This window comes from Rhineura floridana, chromosome 3, assembly GCF_030035675.1.
Source record: "Rhineura floridana isolate rRhiFlo1 chromosome 3, rRhiFlo1.hap2, whole genome shotgun sequence".
Taxonomy (NCBI): Eukaryota; Metazoa; Chordata; class Lepidosauria; order Squamata; family Rhineuridae; genus Rhineura; species Rhineura floridana.
Window position 1 is genome coordinate 1591922 of NC_084482.1, and position 23727 is coordinate 1615648.

Genomic DNA, 23727 nt, shown 5'->3' on the forward strand with positions numbered 1-23727 from the left:
AAGCTTTCTATACACACTCAGGGGCACTCTCCTCATGTCAAATATTTGGCGGGAGAGGAAACTGTAAGGGGAAAGGAAGCCTACGTTAGAGGCCCTACAATGCGCGTGAGAAAGTTGCCAGGATTTGCGCGTCGCGAGCGCAGAGAGTCGGGGGCGGGGCTGTTCCGCCATCGATCCCTCGCAGTTCTTCGAGTTAGCTCGCAAGCAGAAGCCGCGCAGGCGGAGTCTTCCTCGGGGAGCCGCGGACGTCTCATTAGGCGCACGCCCACGCCAGTCTTGTTGCGCCGCTGCCTCACCGGGCGGGGGATGCCATGCAGGCGGCAACTCCCCCTGGCGCTCTGGCGACCCCGGATGCCTCCCCGCCCCCACTAGTCCCTCCCTCCCCGCTGCCCCACCGGCGGCGCAGTCCCTCCCTCCCTCCCTCCGGAGGCGCTCGGTGGAGGCTCAGGCGCGCGCGGGGGGACGCTCCGTCGGCTCTAGGCGCCGGCGGAGCTCGTTCTGCTCTGGGAGCGGCGGGAGTACGAGCAGCAGGCGCCGGCGCTGCAAGACTCCTTCGAGAAGGCCGGTAGCTGCTAGGCATGGAGGGGGCGTCCGGTGCCGGCGCGAAGGGCCTTCGGCAGCCGCCCCTTCTCTGTGCCTCGCTTGGGATGGTGGCGGCTTCTTGGCGGAGTTTGTGAATTGCTTCCCCGCTCGAGGGGAGGGGCGGCCGTACGCGGGCTGTCGGTCAGCCCTTTGGCCAGAGCCGGAGAACGAGGCACCCAAGTCCTCAGCCGCGGCAGGACCGTTGCCTGCCTGCCTGCCTTGACTGTGCCTCGGCAGCTCCTGGCTGCGTCCGAAGTCGGCGAGGAGGATGGAGCCGCCGCCGCCGCCCTGCTCGAAGAAGAGCCTGTCCCTCTCACTGCCCGTGCCGCGCGAGGGGCAGGCCACCCTGAAGCCTCCCCAGCACCTTTGGCGGCAGCCCCGGACCCCCATCAAAATCAAGCATCGCGGCTACTCGGACACGGACAGGCACCCGCACCGGCAGATCGAGAGGGCGGACGCCATGGACACCAGCGACCGGCCGGGACTGAAGAAATCCCGCATGTCCTGGCCGTCGTCTTTCCACGGGACCACCAGCAGCGGTAGCGGCGGCGGCAAGCGGTAGGTTCGAAGGCACTTTTCCACATGCGGGGGAGGAGGATGGGGGGGGTTGGCCTCCGTCGAGGATGCCCCGTGGGAAGCGGGGGGGGGAAGTAGTATGCCCGGATTGTGTGCGCTGCCTGACGTGACCTGTGGGGATTGCATCCGGATGGAAACATGTATCAGCAGCACCTGCAATGTAAAGGCTGCGCTTTTCTTTCCTGTCCCTGTTTTTACATTCCCCTGCCCCCTGTAGCTTTTTGGGTGACCGGAGGCTAGTATTTGATTTCCACAACCATGCCTGGCTGGAAGACTTGCCATTCCAGCAGAGGAGAACGTCTCTCCCGCAGCCACGAATCGGAGAAAACGATAGTTGCTCATTAGAGGGGCAAGGAGGCCCTTTGCACTCCCACTCTTCACTTGTTGCACCTTCCATGATTAAATCCTAACTCAGATTGAACTGTTTGGTAGAGTCTTCTAAAGTTATAGCCTGTTAAGCACCCACGATGCTAGCAGGGATGGGCCTTAGCTCAGTGGTTAGAGCACCAACTCTACACGCAGGAGGTGGCAGGTTCAGACCCTCACATCTCTATTTAGAATTGGGAAAAGATTCCTGCCTGAAACTCTGAAAAGCAGCTGCCAGTCAGTGTAGACCTTAGTGAGTTGAATGGACTGACACAGTATAAAGTAGCTTCTTAACAATTGTGCAAGTGGCTTAAGGCCCTAGGGGCGCTAGGCAGAGTTAAGATTGACTTTGGCTTTTGACTGCCTCTATACCTCAGCTACTTTCTGGCTGTTTCATCCATTCAGAAACATACAGTTTGTGATTATAATACTGTTGTAGTTTTGCCTCATAAAATCTCAGGAGAATTAGAAAGGAAAAGCAACCCTCTCTCACACACACAAGTATTGGTGTCTGTGGCATAAAATTATGATTTGCAGGCAAATGACACTATTCTTTATTTAAATAAAAAAGTAGATAAATAAAATTCCAAACCCATTTTATGTATGTTGTGTGAGATAGGAATGTAAAGCACAAGAGGACTGGTGTGTAGACAACAGCAAATCTACAACCTTGGTCTGTAGAATAGTGGTGGGTGGGTGGGGGAAGCCTGTCGGTGGCCCCCCATTGTTGCTGGACTGCAGCTCCCTGTCGGTGACCTTTGGTCCTGCCGGCTGGGACTGATGGGAGTTGGAGTCCCAACAGCATCTGGAGAGCCACAGGTTCCTCACCCCTGCTTTAAGGGAGAGCTAAGCACCAGAGGGGACTTGAAAGTATTGTCCCACAATCAGTAACTGTCAATAAAATATTGATAGTGGGTAGTCCTTTCACCCCCAAGTATTGAAGTGTTGTTGTTTTTAATTGTTACAGGAAGGTGAAACAGGCATCAAGGTTTGACTTTCCCAACCCCTTCTTTCAGAACTTCCTGTTTTTTAGAAAACACAATGAATCATGCTTTTTGCTAGTATTGTACATTTGTGAGTCTGTGGGAGAATTCCTGCCTCTTTGGCTCAGCAACTGCCCCCTCTCCCACAATGTGCAGCTTCCTTTAAAATCCAATTAACATTTTGTTAACAGGCTGAGCAGAAGGGTAGGGAGAAAAGACTCTTAGGAAATTGAAATCTGGTGGAACAAATTGTCTTTATTTCTTTGTAAAATGTGAGATCTTAAAATTTCATAGAAGTCTTACTTGAAAGTAAATTAAATGTTGGCTTTACTGTGATTAGGGTTGCCCATGAGAAAGAAAGAGAGAGCATGGCTTACTCTTGTGAATTTCACTCTTTTTTGTATCTTTAGTCTGCAGAACTCAGTCTGTGAAGCTTTTCTCAGCATAGAGGGGCTGTTGTGGCCTTTTTAAAGTCGGCAACCCTAAACTAAATCAGTTTTGCCCACTGATCATTCTCTGTAGACATGGGGAGTTATGCCCCCCATGAATAGTTTAACATGTACCTTGGTCTCTTCTGCAACTTGAAAGTTCCTTTGGCAGACATTTTCAGGGGTTCTTTAGCAGATGAAACTGTGGAAGGGCTTGAGAAACGATGCTTGTCTTGCAGTGATTCTGATCAGGTTGAAGTGTGTTGCCTAGATGTGCTGTGACAACTGGGTAGGCTGAAATAGCACATCAGGAGTCCCTGATTTAGAGTCCCATGTCTGTCTCAGGGCTAGCCCATGCGATGCCCTCCAGATTTTGTTGGACTGCAGCTTCTATCAGCTCCAGCTGGAATGGGTAATGGTCAGAGAAATGGGAGGAACACCACATTGACTACTCTCCTATTTGCTTATCATACTGATAGGCAACTGGTAATCTGAGGGCCAATTATCGTCTGCAGATAGCCCCCCCCAGTAGCTTTAAAAAGGGAGAGGACTGTCATTAACAGGTGGTGGTGGTTGCCACGTAGTGTGTTCTTCACGGCTAAGACACTGTATCTTGGTCTAGGCTTTTGGCTCCAGGTGAATATGGGTTTGATGATGGTGGCTACTCAAGGGCAAACAGCGGAGGCTGGTCCGTATGGGCAAGTACGATGCTGCCCCACCAACCTTGGCAGTCCTTCCCTGCCTGCTTTCCAACTTGCAACCAGTCCAGGGGGTAGCACTGTCTGTCAGCTTCTTCTTCCCCAGTCCCAGTGTTGACCCTTGAACTCAGCAGGGAAGTAGGATGGGAAGGAATCTTGAGTTAGTTGGCTCTGCCTAATGTTGCCACTGGATCTGGCTCCGCCTAATGTTGGCCTCCCGCCCTACTAGTCCCCATGGGCACCAGCCACCACTGAGGGTGAGGGAGAAAGGGCCGTTCCTATGAGTTGGTCTACTTCCCTCTGATTGCTAACAGTTACCTGTTCTCCATCATCCATAACCTCTGCACAGCTTGTTCACAGATCTCAATAACATCAGCGAGAGCAGTGATGGGACCTCGAGGCTCCTCACTTCCATCCTTGTCCAGGATTCTCTCACCTTAAACCTTCTCTGAGAGATGCTCCAGAGCATGACTTTCAAGTGATTGCATGATTTCCTCATGCACATGGCCCAGCTGTTCTCCCAGACTCCCACCCACCCACTGTTGAGTATTAAGGTAGTGGTAGTCTACTTTCCAGTCCGTTGCCTTGTGTCTCGGTAAATGACTCTCTCCAGAATAACTCTTATCCTTGTGGCCGTTGTGTGTTATGGGTAGCAGGCACCCTTCTATATAACTTGCAAATAGCCTGTTTTCATACTATGAATGCTCACCCACCCACACCTGCCTTGTTCTCCAGCAATCTTTTCCCATCAGCTCTTCCAGGTAGTTTGTAACCCACGCAGCCAAAAGGACTTTGCCTTCCTTTGAAGAGGTGGGTTCATGTACGTCTCTGTCCTATGGACTAATTCTTGTTGTCAGGCTTCCTTGCCTTCCACTTCTGTCTGATGGGCAGCTCCAATATGGGAGCTCCAGCTGGCACAGGATGCTGACATATGTCGAGATGTAGCTGAAAGAAGAGTTGGAAGCAGAAGATGAGGGAGGGAGTCGATGAAGTAAGAGCATTGCCATATGGCCATAGGAGATCACATCCAAACATGAGTTCTGGTTGACTTCGGGGGGGGGTGTCCCTCAGCCTACTTATCCTTGACACACTGCAGATAACTTGCCTTCTGCTTATATATGAGCAAAATGCACATAGCCAGTCACGTGCTTATGTGTTTCAAGATAGACAGTTGTGGATAAGTGTTACAGCAGGGCTGGGAAAAACATTTCAACTCTTTAGCTGCTGGCTCTCTACAGAAGTTTTGGGGGGGGAACTATGCTATCTGATTAGTGATATGTAGCTTTACGCTTTCCATAAGTTAAGGAAAGGTGGTGGTTGTTCAGATGCCGCAAGGATATATAGGAGCTTGCTAGCCAACCACTGTCACATGAAGCAGGTACCCTAAAAGTGAAGACTTTGTCTATAGAATACAGTAGGGCCCCACTTTATGGCGCTTTGCTAATGCGGCGGTCTCAATTATTTTATTTATTTTTATTTATTTTGTTTCATTTTTAAACCGTCCATAGCAAGTAGCTCTCTGGGCGGTGAACAAAACAGGATTAAAATACAATATACAATAAAATCAGTGATGAACAACAGCAGATTAAACAAAAACAGATGGAACATATTGACATTAAAATTGAACATTATAATAACATTAAAATGCCTGGGAGTATAGCCAGGTCTTAACCTGGTGCCTAAAAGAAAGTACCGTAGGCGCCAGGCGTGTCTCCTCAGGTAGGCTGTTCCTAATTAGATGCAATTAAACAAGATTACTGCAATGCACTCTACGTGGGGCAGCTTGTGCAAAATGCAGCGGCCAGATTGGTGACGGACCAGACGGTCCGAACATATAACACCGATTCTGGCCCGCTTGCACTGGCTGCCTGTATGTTTCCGAGCTCGATTCAGGGTGCTGGTTTTGACCTATAAAGCCTTACACGGCTTGGGACCACAATACCTGATGGAACGCCTCTCCCGATACAAACCCACCCGTACACTATGTTCAAGATCAAAGGCCCTCCTCCGGGTGCCTACTCCGAGGGAAGCTCGGAGGGTGGCAACAAGGGAGAGAGCCTTCCCAGTGGTGGCCCCCAAATTATGGAATGATCTTCCTGATGAGGTGCGCCTGGTTCCAACACTGTTATCTTTCCGGCGCCAGGTCAAGACTTTCCTCTTCTCCCAGGCATTTTAGCATGTGTTTTATATTGTTTTAAATTTTTTAATTGTGTTTTAAATTGTTTTTTAAAAGATGTATCTTAAATTGTATTTGTTTTTAGTTACTGTAAACCACCCAGAGAGCTTCGGCTATGGGGCCGTATACAAGTATAATAAATAATAATAGTAATAATAAAAATTAGACTAAAGCCCCACTCATATGGCGCTTGTTCCGCTTTTACGGCAGTTTTCGGGCATCGCACTCCATTCTATTCAATGAGTTCCACTTTTCAGCAGTTTTTGCTTTTCGGCAGGGGTCCAGAACGTAACCCACCATATGACTGGTACAATATTCTTAGCCAAACCAAGTGAGGTCTTTTAACTAGTAGGTGGATAGGGGTTGTTCAGGGTTCCACTGAAAGAGACTCAGGTAGTTTCCCCAATATCAGACGACAAGAAAAGTTAGCAGTAGTCTAATTTACAGGGGTGCAAAAGAAAATAAAAGAGAAAAAAACTCAGTATGTTATTTTTGGAAACAGAATCTCAGGTTTCACTTAAAAATTTCTAGTCCTCACAGTTGCAAATTTATGCTTGAAAGCATGTTGGCATTGCCTGTTGAAATATTAGAACCCAGGAAATAGGCTGAATACATTTTGTAGCAGGCAGGTGGGTTTTTAAGTATAGCTCTTTACTGTTCCCCATGATTAACAAGGTGAGATTACATTGTACCAAACAAAAAGTCATGGAAATCTGTATACAGATTACAAAACTCAGGGTTTTTTGCTGTTGTGCAAAGACCAGCTTGGGTTGCTTGGGCATATGTGTTTTTTTTAGGCATGTGTACATGCATGTATATAATGTTAGTGGGCTGGAAGTGTTTAGAATATGTGTGTTGGATTTCCTCACCTCAGGTGTTCCATTAGGCTTTGGAAGATTGCAAATATTACCTTTTAAAACTGGTTCTTGTGGGTGATTTCTGTGTCTTCCGCCCCCCCCTTGCCCCTTCGTCCTGGTATCCTTCATGCCTTTGCCATGCTTGCTTCTTTTTCCAGCACCCTTCTAATGTTGACCACGGTATCCTTTTAAACCGCCTGGAGGGATTGGGAATAGGGGGCACTGTTTTACAGTGGTTCCGTTCCTATCTCTCCGGTAGGCATCAACGGATAGCATTGGGGGATGAGGTTTCAGACCCTTGGCCTCTCAATTGCGGAGTGCCACAGGGTTCTATCCTCTCCCCCATGCTATTCAACATCTATGTGAAACCGCTGGGAGCCATCATCAGGAGTTTTGGGCTGCAGTGTCACCAATATGCGGATGACACTCAGCTCTCTCTCTCATTTAAGTCCTCACCAGAGTTGGCTGTGAATACCTTGTCCAAATGCCTGGAGTCCTTAAGTGGATGGATGGGAGAGAACAGGCTGAAGCTAAACCCCAACAAGACCAAGGTGTTGCTTGTGGGTGATAAGAGAAGGTTGGGAGATTTAGACTTGGTGCTTAATGGGGTGAGATTACCCCTGAAGGACCAGGTCCGCAGCCTAGGGGTCATTCTTGACTCCCAGCTGTCCATGGAGGCTCAGGTTTTGGCAGTGAGCCGGGCAGCTTGGTACCAATTACACCTGATACAGAGGCTGCGACCCTACCTTCCTGTACATCTGCTCCCACAAGTGATACATGCCCTGGTCTCCTCTCACTTAGACTACTGTAATGCGCTCTATGTGGGGTTACCCTTGAAAACGGTCCGGAAACTGCAGCTGGTACAGAATGCGGCGGCACGCTTGATAAAGCAGAGCCGTCGCCGGGATCATATCACCCCAGTGTTGGTAGATCTACACTGGTTACCAGTTGTTTACTGGGCCCAATTCAAGGTGTTGATATTGACCTTTAAAACCCTATACGGTTTCGGCCCAGTTTATCTGAAGGAATGCCTCCAGTATCACCAATTATGCCGCCAAACAAGATCAGCCTCACAAGACCTTCTCTCGGTCCCACCGGTCAAAACAGCTAGGCTGGTGCGGACCAGAGAGAGGGCATTTTCGATTGTGGCCCCCACCCTCTGGAACTCGCTCCCTTTGGACCTTCGACATGCCTCCTCCCTGATGGGTTTTGGCCGAGCCTTAAAGACCTGGCTATTCAGGCAGGCCTATGGGATTTCTGGGGTGGACTACTTTTTATGCTGTACTAATTGAAGGATGGTTTTAGATGAATTGATGTTATGGTTTGTTGACTGTATATTGATTTATATATTGTATTTTGCATTGCTGTAAGTCGCCTAGAGTGTCCGTTAGCTCGGACAGATAGGCGACTAACAAATAAAATTTTATTTTTTATTTTATTTACTTATTTTATTAAAGTTGTCCAGTTCTGCTCATGCATCTCTTATCTACCAGAGGGGACAGAAACAGCTTGCTCTTGTCATCAGATATAAATTAAAATATAATAAAAATTGTTTTGGAATAGGCTGTCTTTGGGCTGGCTGATACCAGACATTTACTGCCCACAAATAGTCATCAGCTGTAATAGAATAGCATTGGCATTTCAAATGTATGGCCATGAGAGAATAAAAGAAAATTAAAAAGCCTCAAAGTTTCTTTTCAAGTAAAGTTCATTTGAGATTTCATCAGCAAATCATAGTTTGGAATAGTATGTGGGAATTGGAACATTACATCTAATTCCCCTTTATTAATAATTCTTCTTGTGATTAACATCTTACTGCTTCTTTCTCCACTGGTTCCAACTCCTTAAAAACAATTTGGGGAGAGCATTATGCCCCTGAATAGTGTTCAGTCTGTTCTTCTTCCTAAGTTAAAAGTTCAGAGTAAATAATTCCAAAATAGGGTACTTTGTGGTAATTTTCTCCTTAACAGCATGATCTGTGACCTTTGCTAACTGGACATGCTGATTAAAACATGTGTAACAGACCATGTGTGAAAAAAAATGAGTGATGGAAAGACCCTTGTGTTCTAATGATTGTGTTCTAAGACTCCACAAAGCACCACCCGGCTTTACTGTGTGGCATTTTAAAGCGACCTCTGCAGTTGGCTGAATTACACAACACAACTTTGGTTCATGATGTCCTAATTCTTTTTTTTTTTTTTTTTTTGAAGGAACTTAAGTTGTCACAAGTGCAAATGTTACCTAGCAGCAGGGCTTAGAACATAGCTTCTTCTAGCACATGCAGTCTAGGAGAATGCTAAACTGGCAAATGATAGGCATATAAAATGAGCAGGCTATCCCAGGACAATTATCCTTAGAATCAGAGACATGTGGGGAAAATAACAGAGGGAGAAAACTGGAGTCTGCTTCACATGAAGTTAGACCGTTGGCTTACTACTACCTACATTAGTGAGCTCTTGGAGACGCACCTGTTTAGGCAATCAACCTGTTTTAATTGTTATGAATAACTGGCTTGTTTTATTGTATATTTTAATTATAGATGTTTTTGATGTTTTGATGGAATTGTTTTATTGTGTATTTTAATTATGTATGGATTTTATAATTGACTTTAGACTTGGAAATCACTTAGAAGCCATTCCAGCATGTAAATGGTTAATTAATTGATTTTAACTAATACATTGGCCAGCAGCAGCTCTCCAGTGTCTTGGGCAGGGGTCTTTCGTAGACCTATTTGGAGAAACTGACCATTGAACCTAGAACCTTCCACACGCAAAGCAGATGCTTTGCCACTGAACTGAAAGGCAGTTGACAACATTTATATAGCACACTTCAAGTGTTCAAAAGGCTTTGCAGAATTACCTCAGTAATCATTACAACAGATCTGTAAGGTAGGCCAGTATTAACCCTTACATTTGCAGACAAGGGGCTGAGAAGCAACCATGGCCCGCTTAGTCCTCCCACCCTTGCTTCTGCAGTCCTCGGTCAAGTTGGCCAATGGATGGGGCCAGGTTAGCTTCCCCCTTGCCCTGATTCTCTTCAGGGGAGGAGTCTCCAGTGGCCCTTGGGCATCATGAAGTGTGGCAGAACAAAAGGCAGACAGATATGATCTGTGAGGCATGATCCACCAGAACATTCTGCATAAATGAATTGTATTGAAATGAACAGGAGCTGCCTTGGGCAGGCGAACTTCCTGTTGAATTATGCCCCATGATAAATTAGTGGGAGGGCCTTTGTATTTCATTCCTCAGGCATAAAATGTCTTGGGCCAACCCTAACTAATACTGCTTCCGAAGTGGATGTTAGTTTGGATATTTCAGCCAATGATGGTATAACTGTATTTGTTACACTACAGTCAAGTCTGCGTCTGGAACAGTTGGGATGGGATCTTAATTGTGCTTATCCATGGAAGTTTAGGCAATTATTGAAGAAAACCTAACAACCAGCTGTTTCAATGAAAGGAGCAGGAAAGCACTGGGTAGTGCAGTCTCTTTGCAGTTATTGGTTTTGAGAAAATGGGATATTCAAACATAACCATTTGGCAAAATCAAAGATTCTTAAATATTCTTCCCATCACAATGTAAGAAAACCTAGACAAGTAAACAGAAGGAAAGAGAATATCTTTTCTCAAGCTTCCCCAACCCACTACTGTCTGGTTATCTGTTCGTTTTTGTTTTAAGATAGTTTATCCTGCCATTCCACTGCAGAAAAGTGCTGGGGTGGTTTTGAGCCTGATTTCACTGCAGTCAAGGCTGCATTAACCCTATTTGCATGTCATACTAAACTGTAGTTAATGGTTTATTATGACTACCACAAAGGGAATACTTGTGCAAGGAGGAAACGAGCCACAATCCCTGGCTTTATGCTGTGTCCAACCCAGGAATTGTGGTTTGTTTCTCTCTAACAAACCATGATCAGTAAGCCAAAAAACAAACATTGGCTACAGTTTGTGGTTTGCTGTTTAGGCTTAAGGGGAAGCTAGAAATTGTGGCTCATTTCCTCCCAGTGTGAACAGGGAGGAGTGAAAGAGCATTCTTGGGACATTCACGGTAAACCATTAACTGTTGATGAGTTCTAGAAATAAATTTCTTAACTGCTATAAGTTTATGTACTTGGGCCAGTTGGTTTTGCAATTTGTTGATGTGGGCTATTTGAAAAAGTGCAAACTTGTTGTAAATGGTTCATTTTAAAAACAAAACATTAAGTCTTACGTGAAATTATAGGATTAATTCTTTCTGGAGTGCTGTTTTGCAGCATGTGAATGTCTCTTACCTTTGCCCTACACACATTGGGAGTCCTTCATTAAAAATCTGTAACTAGTCTATATTACATGAGAAAATGCCATGTGCGAACCCTAAAATATGAGTGTACAGTGAGAGTTCATGGACTTCTTTTTTTTCAATTAATTTTTATTCAAATTTTCAAAACCAAAACAATACAAAAAGAAAAAACACAAATCAATAACTAATACAATAAAAAAATAAAAATAAAAATAAAAATATTGACTTCCGATTTGTCGTAGTTCAGCTATAAGTCTATAATATATAACAAGCCTGTCTCTTAATAGATTATAAAATCACCTTCCTCCAGCGGTTATCTTAATTGGTTTCAAATCTCATTAAGAACATGAGAACATAAGAAGAGCCTGCTGGATCAGGCCAGTGGCCCATCTAGTCCAGCATCCTGTTCTCACAGTGGCCAACCAGGTGCCTGGGGGAAGCCCGCAAGCAGGACCCGAGTGCAAGAACACTCTCCCCTCCTGAGGCTTCCGGCAACTGGTCTTCAGAAGCATGCTGCCTCTGACTAGGGTGGCAGAGCACAGCCATCATGGCTAGTAGCCATTGATAGCCCTGTCCTCCATGAATTTGTCATTAACATCATATCATTTTATTCTTCCACAAAAAGTCAAAGAGAAGTTTCCAATCCTTGAGATATATGTCCATCAATTTTTTTTCTAGATAAACATGTCAGTTAATCCAACTCATCAAGTCTACTAAGTCCAGTAATTTCAAATCGCTCTTCTTCCATTATCTGTATTGGTTCCATCTTCCGTCTTTACGAACCCAATAATCTTGCTGTCATAGTCATATAATAAGAGTCTGATAGGAATTTCCTTTATCACAGATATTTTCTTGCCATCAATTCCAAACGTATCACTGAAGTATTGTTGCAAAGCCGCATCTCTGTTCCTCTTTTTTACATGATACACTAGCACATCTCTTGAAGATTTTTCCATTGACACAAAACAGGGATTAATTCTGTTAACTTTCTCCATTTCAAGTTCCATCAAATCCTTCCAGTCCAGGAATTTTTTTGAACCGATAATATCTTTATCTCCAATCTCTTCAATTCCTTCAGGGACAGTGCTGAGTTCCAAACCGTAATATTTGTCTCCAGGATCCATCACAGCCAGGAAATCCAAATCTTTTTCCATGTCCATATTTAATCCAATCTCCATAGTTTGAACCTTGCCTTTAATTTCTCTTTCATCCTTTTTTGGTTTTCCAGATCTATCTTTATTCTCCTTTCTCATAGAATCCTGAATTTCTTTCAGCTCCTGTCTCATTTCGTCAAATTCAATTCTCAACGCTTGACTATTATTTCTCAGTTCTTGTTTTATTGACTTAATCCCATTCATTATTTTCTGAAACATGTCTAAAGATAAAGTCCCTTCTTGTACATCCATGATCTTCTTAATTGTCATTCTTAAAGCCAAAGGAACAAAACTCCTTCAATTTTCAATGTCCCAAGTAAAGAGCAGTTTATTTCTTTATCCAGTTACAAAGGAGTTAATCTTTCAAACCAACTGGCGTCACACTCTAGACAGCCCTTATCTCTTATATGCCCAGAAGTGCAAAAACAGCTTTAGTTCACAGCGTCCAAATAACTAGTAGCAGAAAGAATGAGCAGATTCGTCAAAAAAAAAAGTAGATCAGAAAAAATAGTCCCAGACATATGTTACACAAAAGTCTTATAAATCAAAAAGATTTTTCTTTTCTCTTCCAATCAGAAACCCCTCATCCGTTGTAATCTTTATAATGCTATTTTCCATGTCAGCTTTTTGCAATAAAAAAAGATAGGCTATTTTTATTTTCTTCCCCCTTAGTTCCGTGAGTAAAAGAGAAGGAAAGTTTTGACTCACCCAGGTTTTCTTAATTGCTGGTTCTTTGACAAATCTCTTTAGCTGTATAGATAAGAAAGTAATAAGTAAGGAGAATGCTTGCCTGTCAGTCCGTTTTTCTTTAAAGAAAAAAAAACGGGTCACTTATTCAGCTGAGCTAGCTAGAAATCCTCGCTCCGTCCGAGCTGCTGGAAGACCTTCTTTCACAGACAATTCTGACGAATTCCAGTCTCCAACAATCACAACAAAGCTGTGTGGGAAATCTCACGTTTCTTCCTTATCCGGAAGAAATTATCCCCAGTCAAAAAAGACCCTTCTGACTGGATTTAAAACTGAAAAAGTTTCATCCAAGACGGGAGCCCCTCTCAGAGGCTGCACAGGTGGAGGGATCCTCCTGGGAAGTCGAGTTCATGGACTTCTAATGGCCTTGTACAAATCTCATCATTGGACTCAATTTCTCATTTATGTTAAATCGGAATATGGTTATCAAATGGCACAAATCTGAGAGGTTTTCCTTTTTACATGCTGTTTCCTTTCCCCAAAAGCATGCTAAATAGAAAGTTGTCCCTGCTGGGATGCCTCTACCAGAGTAGACTTCTTGCAGGTTTGAAAAGGCTTGTGGTTCCAACTAAATGGCCTCTTGATTGCTATCATTCAGTGATGATTCTCATCCTGCAGGTATGAGTGATCTCTAATTTAAAAGATGTCCTTTTTCCATTGTATTTTTTTGTTTAAATTGGACAAGCCATTTAAGGATGGGTTGCAAGACAGTTGGAGAGGTTATCTTTATTGCGACCTACTGCCGTTTTTAAAGTTGGAGGATATTAATGTTGGGAGTTACCTGTCTGCATATTATGGAACTGGACTGCCTTCAAGTTGATCCTGACTTATGGCTACCCTATGAATAGGGTTTTCATGGTAAGCGGTATTCAGAGGGGGTTTCCCATTGCCTCCCTCTGAGGTTACTCCCCAGCTGGCTAGGCCCTGCCCAGCTTGCCACAGCTGCACAAGCCAGCCCCTTCCTTGTCCACAACTGCCAGCTGGGGGGCAACTGGGCTCCTTGGGACTATGCAGCTTGCCCACAGCTGCACAGGTGGCAGGGCACGTAACCCCTGAGCCACTCACTGTGGGGTGATCTTTAGCTGGCCCTTGACACCCAGGAGACAAGAACTCACAGACTCTGGACTCCCAGCCAGGCTCTCCTCCCCACTGTGCTATAGCTTTGTCTAAATAATGGTTTGTCAAGCAATTGGAAGTTCACTGACTTCGTGGGGAGGAGGAGGAGCCTCTAGTGAGGCAAGGGCATTGCCCCAATGAGGTACAAAACGCTACTTGTTTCCTCTGGCAGAATCCTGAAGATCTGCTGGTGCCATGTTAGGTTTTTTTGTGCTATTTGAATTCTCTCCAGTCTCATTGCTGACATATTGCAACAACCACTCTAAGGTAGGGCAAGAACCCGATAATTTGTTATGCTTCAGTCCCAGATTGCATTAGGGAAACTGAGGTTTGTGTTCCTGGAAAAGCTTGAGCATTTCCTTTATTTACTATTAAGGAAAGCATTTTATATCTCTTCAGGTTTATTCCAAAAATGAGAAAGGTGGAAGGAGTCAAAAAACTGTGACTAGGCGTGGACCTTTGAACACTCTTCTCCTGCATACAAAACAAAAACCTTGGTGATCTCCAGTCACACACACTGTGCAGTTCTGCTAGATAAATTGGTCTGCGAGTGACGGGGTTTTGTGCAGGTTGTCATTTAAGGATTAAGTGGGCTCAACAGAAACAAAAGGAAGAATAGATAGAGCCATCAGTGGCCTCTGACAACCGAGCTCATTAGAGGATGTGGCTTTATTACTAAAAGGGTTTGAACTACTGAATATGGAGACTCTTTACATGATTAGCAGGCGGATTTATTGGTCCTTAATAGCCCTATTCCCCACCACCACTTGCAAAGTTATTTCTTATTCTCTCTGAGTGTCTGTTGCTTGCTGGTATCAGACAGGCAGGTTTTTGACTAAGCCTTATTTTCATCTAGTTCCCTGTGCTTTTTAAAATTCCATTTTATAGTCAGCAAAAACAAATGTACCATTTTCTGTTTTTGTCCAGTTCATTGACTGCTGCTGTCAACCAGAAAGGTGATGACAAAGGGATGGTAGTTAGCAAACACAAAGGACCAGTACCTGAATCTAGCCCCTTGTGTCCTTCTGCCTGCATTTCTGCAGTGGTTTACAGTACTTTCCCTTCCTGGAGTCTTTTCTTCCTCTGACATGTTCCAGGTGTTGAAGTCGGCTCATTCAGAATGCTGGCCTTTCCTCCGTGTGAATGAGAAAAGTGCATTTCTGTGTCCACTACTCTCCTGTTGATAAGCATATGGCAAGGGGGAAATGGGTAGTGGTAGGCAAGCTGTCTTTCTGGGAAGTTTCCATTTCATTATTAATATTTCCTTTGGGAAACTCTCCAATAAGCCTGTAAGGGACTCCAGGGTTCCCAAGAACACGGTTCAAAAATCACAATATTACAACAAGATAATTATTTGTACACCACTTTAAAAGCTTTTTGATCAAGGGGGTTTTACATTTCTAAATAAAAATAAATAAAAATAAATTATAGGGGCACAGACAGTTGTGGGCCTATATTAAGGGTGAGATGACTGGATTGCATTCTGTCATTATAATGAGGAATTGGGGGAGAGTAGGTTCTGTGGCTTGCAGCTGGGAAATAGTTCAACAGGCAGATTTGAAACTTGGCAGTGTAGGAGAGGTAAATTTGAGGACAGTCCATACTGAATTTGGGGTTGAAAGGATAAAAAATGGCTTATTTTGAATGAGTTATAAATGTTGAACGAGGGACTTTGGCATGTTGATAGGTGGTATGCCTTTTTCTTCCACAGATTTTACTGGGGTGGGTTTGGGGAAAGATTTCACTATTTGTACTCAGTTTTTGAGAAATTGTGTTGGGCCAAGGGGGATTCTAGTATGTGCCATTACACATTAATTATGTAACTTGTTTGTAGTTTTTATTAGAAAGGAGTTTTTCTGGCCAATGTTAGTAAATGGGATCCCTCCCCTGGTGTGTGCTCAATATGAACATGTTGTGAGGGGAGGTTAAATAGATGCGGGGGGAGCATTGAACGGAGTTTTGAGCGCAGTGAGAATAAGTGTTGGGTAGAAAATGACAGTGTGGCTGGGTAAGGACTGGGGGCGGGGAGGAGATGATAGAGGTATGAAAGTGCTCTCAGACTAAGTCCAGCCTTGACCTTGAAGTTTGCAGTTTAGGTAGGTTAAGAGATTAGAAGTTAGGTGCGAAAAGAGACGGAGAAAAAAATCACAGGAAATGAGTGAAAACAGTTTGAGAGGCATGGGAGAGGAAGGGGAAAACCTTTCCGAGGTATACAGGGGCTGGATTTTTTATAGGGTGCTTTTGAAGGAAAGACAAGAGAATCTTCGGGGGGGGGAAGGCAGAAGGAGATATAGGGGGCAGCTGTGTGGTTGTGTGTGCTTTGTCTGATTAGTTTCCTCTTTTCATTGCAACTTTTAAAGTCTAGGCTTGTCAATAGATTTGTGAACCCCACAGCTGGGCCTGCTCCTGCACCTTTCACAACCATGCAATGTGCAGAAATGACCAGAGGGAATTGTATGGCATGGAAACCAATATGACCCTCTGCTTAATATCACCCAGTTAACCAGGCAAATAAGTAGTGGTAGCCTCTGAAAATTGGCAACTGAAACAGGAACCTGATTAAGAAAAAAAATTGACAACCCTTATTTTTAATCTTAATTCATAACTTAGCCAATTAACAGGCGTAAAGTAAGTTGCATGTGTGTGATGTCTTATTAATTAAGATATTTCTTATTTGATTTTTCCAGTGAGGTTATCATTTTCAATTTCAGGCTTTCCTTGCCTGATGAGAGAGTTGTGAATGTAGACTCCTCCAAATATCATCAAATTTAAATAATAAAAAAACTTTTGGTTTAACATGTTGTGTTCCGGGCTTTCCCTGTTGACTTAAACACCAAAGTGCTGGGAATTATAACTGTTAAAGGCCACCCACTTAACAGAAGCACTATTTCGCTAATATTGATATGGTCTGGTATCTTCTCCCATGAATGATTTCAGTTTCACCACTACCTTGCAACTGGATGGCTGCCAGTGGCGGACTGGTGGACCTAAAGTTCCAAATTGTCTGTTCACTGGAATAGACACACACATGCACCTGAAGCTATAATTCCACATTAGAAGTACCCAGCTGACAACTGTTACCATCCACAGAGAATAGTAGCATTGGTGTGGCCTTTAACAGTTGTAATTGTCAGATTATACAGCCACAAGAGTGGCTGTGTACTATAGCCAGCATCAATTTTTCACATTCTGCAATGTTAAATTGAAAATACCCCCCATTCCATTCTGATACAAGCTCATTTCAAAACAAAACCTTACAAAACGTATAGTCCTGAACTCAGAAACACTTGCTTAACAACCCTCTAAATTTTCATGGCGATACACAAAACAGTAGGAGAGAATAGAGAGTTCAAAGTCTAAAAAGAGGGGGGGAAACCAGATCCCTTTTGGACTTTTTTCTGTCAGAGTTTTCATAATCTGTTGAAATTCATCTGTAGACTGTGGGAATGCTGTGGACATAATATACCTCGACTTCAGCAAAGCTTTTGACAAAGTGCCCCATGATACTCTGATTAGCAAGCTAGCTAAATGTGGGCTGGATGGAACAACTATCAGATGGATCCACAGTTGGCTCCAGAATCATACACAAAGAGTACTTATCAATGGTTCCTTTGCAAACTGGCCAGAAGTAACAAGTGGGATATCACAGGGCTCGGTCCTGGGCCCAGTGCTCTTCAATATTTATATTAACAACTTGGATGAGGAGGTACAGAGCATGCTTATTAAATTTGCAGATGATACAAAATTGGGGGGCATAGCTAATACCGAGGAAGACAGAAAGAAAATTCAAAGGGACCTTGACAGGCTGGAGCATTGGGCTGAAAACAACAGAATGCAATTCAACAGGGATAAATGCAAAGTTCTACACTTAGGAAAAAGAAACCAAATGCACAGTTATAAGGTGGGAGATACTTGGCTCAGCAGTATGACATGTGAGAAGGATTTTGGAATTGTCGTTGATCACAAGGTGAATATGAGCCAACAGTGTAATGTGGCTGCAAAAAAGGCAAATGCCATTTTAGGCTGCATTAACAGAAGTATAGTTTCCAAATCGCGTGAAGTATTAGTTCCCCTCTATTCAGCACTGGTTAGTCCTCGTTTTGAGTATTGTGTCCAGTTCTGGACTCCACACTTCAAGAAGGATGCAGGCAAACTGGAACAGGTTCGGGGAGGGCAACAAGGATGATCAGGGGACTGGAAACCAAGCCCTATGAGGAGAGACTGAAAGAACTGGGCATGTTTAGCCTAGAAAAGAGAAGACTAAGGGGAGATATGATAGCACTCTTCAAGTACATGAAAGGTTGCCACACAGAGGAGGGCCGGGATCTCTTCTTGATCGTCCCAGAGTGCAGTACACTGAATAATGGGCTCAAGTTCCAGGGAGCCAGATTTCGACTGGACATCAGGAAAACCTTCCTAACTGTTAGAGCCATACAACAATGGAATCAATTACCTAGAGAGGTAGTGGGCTCTCCAACACTGGAGGCATTCAAGAGGCAGCTGGACAGCCATCTGTCGGGAATGCTTTGATTTGGATTCCTGCATTGTGTAGGGGGTTGGACTTGATGGCCTTATAGGCCCCTTCCAACTCTACTGTTTATGAAAAATCAGCTATGTTCACAGAGTACCTGTAATCCTATTACTGACCTTGCCCCATACGCTGACCTTCATCTTCTGCAGTTTAAAAGTTAAAAAAATGCCTGGCTGATTTTTAATTAAAAAGTTTTGGCTTGAACTCAGTGATAATGTCAGGCATGCTCAGTATGAACCAAGTGTCAGTGTTCTAAAAGCCAGGCTCACAGCTGCTGAGCTTGCCTAACCCACACCAAAGTTTGATTTCATGTGAGACAGTCATGGCTTTCCCCAAAGAATCCTGGGAAGTGTAGTTTGTGAAGGGTGCTGAGAGGAGACTCCTATTCCACTGAGAGAGCTCCAGTGGCCAGACTGGTTTAACAGCCAGTCTGCTTGAAGGTCTGTGAGGGGAACAGGGCATCTCCTAGCAACTCTCAGCATCCTTCACTAACTACACTTTCCAGGATTCTATGAGAGAAGCCATGACTGTCCAAAGTGAAATAAAGACCTGGTATGGATGCGGCCAGGGACAGCTTTGGTTTAAATTTGGGTGGAAGGCTACATGTGCCTGCTGTAGAATAAAAAGGTGGGGGAAACCCTGAAAAGCAATGATACTGTTCACAATGTTTTCCTTTTGGAAAGGAAGGTGTTTTCCCCTCTGCCCAGAGCCCACCCACCCAATCTCCTCCCCTCCCCCTCCTCCTATCCTTCCTGTCCCTCCCCCGGGTCAGTGTTGGACTACGTCCTGGGAGACCAGGGTTCGAATCCCCACACAGCCATGAAGCTCACTGGTGACCTTGGGCCAGTCACTGCCTCTCAGCCTCAGAGGAAGGCAATGGTAAAACCACCTCTGAATACCCTTTACCATGAAAACCCTATTCATAGGGTTGCCATAAGTCGGGGTTGACTTGAAGGCAGTCCATTTCCATTTTCAAACCTGATTGCACAGAAATAAATCCCATTGAACTCAAAAAGTATGCAAATATCAAACCCACCCTCCCTTCTCCCCCCTTCTATCCCCTCCCTGTTGCTCCCTTCCTCCCCATCCCCTTCCAATCCCTTCCTCAACCTCGTCTTCCTCCTCCCCATTGTCAGTTTTACCTATCTTGAGTATGATTTCATGGGAATAAATACCATTGAACTCTATAAGCATGCAAATGATCAAACCTGCCCTTCCCCTTCCTTTACCCCCTGCAATCCTTTCCTCCCCCTCCCTTCTCCCCCATGGTCAGTTTTTCCTATCCTAACCATGATTGCATAGGAGTAAATCCCACTGAACCCAGTAAGTATGCAAATGATCAGACCTGCCTTTCCCCTCCTTCCCTTCCCCTCTTCCTTCCTCCTCCCCTCTTCCTTCTTCCTCCTCCCCTGCCCACTCCAGCCTTCCCTCCGTCCCCCCGTCAGTTTTACCTATCCTAAGTATGATAGCACAGGAGTAAATCCCACTGAACTCAATAAACATGCAAATGATCAAACCTGTCCTCCTCCCCTCCCCCTTCTGCCTGCTCCCCTCTCCCTCCTGTCCTCAGCCCTTCCTCCCCTTCCTCCTCCTCCCCTCCCCATCCACTGTGGTCAGTTTCACCTATCCTAAGCATGATTGCAGGGGAGTAAATCCCACTGATCTCAATAAGCATGCAAATGATCAATCCATTCTCAGCAAGCTTGCACAGGATCCCATTTCTTACCTCCCGGATTAAAAAGCAGGGAAATTCACTAATAGGCAAAAATCCTTGTGGTTTAAAAACATACCTATAGCCCACAGATATTTCTATCAAACTTTAAAAAGCAGGGAAATTGGGCAGCTATAATGAATGTACTAGGGGAACAGAAGACCTGACCTCCTCTCTGAGATACTGGACTGCCCTACAAAGTTGTCAAAATGCAAACACCATTTGGGTTGGTCTTTCACAGTCCAATCCACTTGCTGTGTAGCTTGGAAGAATTTGGTAACATGTGCCTCTGAGCATATGGTGAGTGGTGGCAACACCTGCAATCAGCTCAAATAATAGAAACAAGACTTTGCTGTGCTGGTCTTGTTTTAGCAACATTATTAAGCAACGTTATTAAGACAGTTGATATAGTTCAGATGGTCACTTTAAATATATCTGATTTACTTTGCAATTTTAGTGAAGTTCCCTATAGGAACTCATTTTCTTTTGCTTCTATTTCTGTGAATATGTATAGCAACACTTTGCAAAATTTACACTAAAAAAAACCCCAAATAATTGTGGAATAATGGCACTGACTATTCTGCAGAATAGTTTCCACTGGACATCAGGAGTGTCTCAGTTTGCACATGATAGGACCGTGGTAGGTGAGATATATTCTAGCAAAATTCTAGGTGTGCTGTATGTTTTTAATTGACCGTGCCCACCTTGCCTTAAATGAAGTGGTTTAAACATAGCAGGCTGAAAACATGCATCCTCTTTTTTCCAACAGCTAAGAGTCATTGCTTAAGTAGCAACATATTGTAATCAGTCTGATTTTACATCAAACTGCACTTTCAGATTCAACTGTTAATGCACCCAAAATAAAAATAGAACATAACCTCCAATTTGAGACACAAAAGGCAAGCCACAATCATATGACATTGACTAATAAAAGGGCTTTGAAATTAATAAAAGTAAATGTGACACAGATTCCTAGGATGAATAATGACGGAAATAATTTTTTCTAGTTGAGATTCTCTGTAGAAACATTAGTAACACAGGAATGAAGCAAAGTAAGAAGAACACCAACAAACATACAAAAATGTAATTCTCCATCTCTGGAGATGGCAGGTGTTGCCACCACTCACCGTATGCTCAGAGGCACATGTTACCAAATTCTTCCAAGCTAACAGGAAGTGAATTGGACTGTGAAAGACCAACCCAAACTGTGTTTGCATTTTAACCAATTTGTAGGGCAGTCCAGTATCTCAGAGAGGAGGTCAGGTCTCTTGCTTTCCTGGTGCATTCACTATAGCTGCCCAATTTCCTTGCTTTTTAAGGTTTGATAGGAATATCTGTGGGCTATAGGTACTTTCTTAAACCACAATAGTGAATATTTTTGAGCTTGAGAAAACACGAAAGGCCTTTAATACAACATGGTAATTGGAAGTTTTTTTGTTGATTGAATATAGTTGTGTTTGTCCAGCAGCTCTGCAGAGCTTGGTGGTGGCCTAGGCCCTTCCCTCTACCCTTTTGGCAGGTTAACATTGCAAGCTGGAGTCATTAACACCTTCCAGACTTTTTATGGCTTGCTGAACAATGGACTACAGAAGGTGAGAGTAATGAGGATTTATTTTTAATCTTCAGACTCCAAGAACAAATTGGCCCTTGCTTCCTGGTTACGGGTAAAGGTTCGGTAGTTGTTTCAAGTTCTGGCCTCATTTCTCATTTTCTTTCCCTAATAGTGGTTTGTGCTTTTCTAGGTGCTTTTCTTGCAAAGGTCACAAAATGCTTTATTGGCAATTAAGTTTCCCGTCCTTGATGTGTGACGTACAGCATTTTTGATGCGTAAGGGCAGTAGGTGCTAAGAAGGAACCTACAGTTAAGTCTTTAAAGCTACACGATCTGCGGCTTGCGGACCACCCCCCTTTTTAGTATATAAAATAATATACAAAACCATAAACCTGAAATAAAAGGAAGAAACAACAAATACAAAAACCATAATTAATTCCTTGAGTAAACCACTAACGCAAGTCTTCACACCAGATTGTCAGGATGTCCATAACTGCTAAATCACTTGGCCTGTATCTGTTCCAAAATTGTACAGATGTAGTTGGGTTCTTCTGGAAAATGTCTGATGTAATAAGATTTCTTCCTTTCCACAATATTTATATGATTTTGTTAATTAGTATGGTGTTCCATGTCTACCTTTTCCATTATCCAGGAGTTCGTAATATGTTTGTTTTCCATGCTTTTGCCAGTAGCATACATGCCATAGTTCACATAAATATGACCAAGATATGTTCTTTGCTTTCTTGCCCTTTTATTAGTCCTTGGTCACTCTCTCCTGGTTCTGCTGCCTAGCTCACAATGCCAAGCTCCTGCCTCTGCCTCTGTGGAAGGACTAGAGTTCATTCTTGCCTTTCCCTATAGCTTGTAGTTTAAAAAGGTGTCTGTCTTGAGTTGCCTGGACCTAGAAGCTCCAAAAGCCTAGAAGACTAAGCCAGATAGATGGTATCAGGTGAGCCTCTTTCAGAGTGGTTCTAAAGGCAGGGTGCCACAGCTAAGATGGCCCTGTGCCTGGTCACCATCTGCTTTATTTTATTTTATTACCTGTATTTATAACACATTTTATAAAATAAATTCTTTAGACATCATACAGACAAAGCATAACAAATAATACAATAAAAATCCCATGATAAGCTTAAAACTTCAACCAGCGCAGAAGCCACATAATAAAGACCAGCACAATAACATACAATAAAGTGCTCAAGAGCTAAAATTGCCATTGGCTGCAGGATCTAAAACAGTGGTCCCCAACCTGGGGGCCGCAAAGTAATCCAGAGCGGGCCGCGAACAGCAAAGAAATTATTAATTTTTTTTAAAAAGTCTTCACTCCCTGGACACTGTCTGCTCCCCAGACAACACCTCCCCCTTGCTCCAAATGAGAGGGGAGATTTTTGCTGAAGCGCCAGAGTGTCTTTCAGGCTTGCCGAGGGCAGGCTTCTGCCTATAAAACATGTGGCAGATGACAAAGGAGGCTGAGGGTGGAGCTACCAGGAAGAAGAAGGGATTACTATCACCGACTCACGTCTCCTTGCACTGCCGCGGCTAACAACATTTTTACTCAGAACGAGAGGAGAGGGCTTTTCGTGAAGCAAAAAGAAGCAAGGCTGCCAGGAAAGGCTGCTTTTCCCCTTTCTTCCTGGCAGCCAGCCTGCCTTTCTTGGCTCCTGATTCACTGCCACCTCCTTTTAAAAATTATTCTTATTTGCAAGGCCACCCAGATCTCGCCCTTGGCCCAGACGGAACCAAGGAGCAGAGAGGAAGCTCAGGACTTGGTCACCCCCCATCTCTGAGGCTGTGTGTGTGCCAGCTTCCCCCCTTTCTTCCACTTACACTCTGTGTGTGTGTGTGTGTGTGCGTGTGCGTGCATGTGCTAATCTGTCTTCTGTTCCACTCTCATTCCTCAAGTGCACTCTGACCAAGTCATCATTTCTGATGATCATCCCAAGGCCTAAAAGCACTAACCCCCCTCCTCAATCT

At 44.1% G+C, this 23727-nt stretch overlaps 1 protein-coding gene across 1 annotated transcript in view; it reads left to right on the plus strand.

The window, feature by feature from the left end:
• Positions 1-276: 276 nt before the first annotated feature.
• Positions 277-23727, plus strand: part of PDE4A (phosphodiesterase 4A) — a 373782-nt gene continuing 350331 nt past the window's right edge. The window contains exon 1 of the mRNA XM_061613767.1: positions 277-1140. Within this exon, the coding sequence (XP_061469751.1) occupies positions 851-1140 (290 nt within the window). The 5' untranslated portion in view covers positions 277-850. The remainder of the gene's footprint in view (positions 1141-23727) is intronic.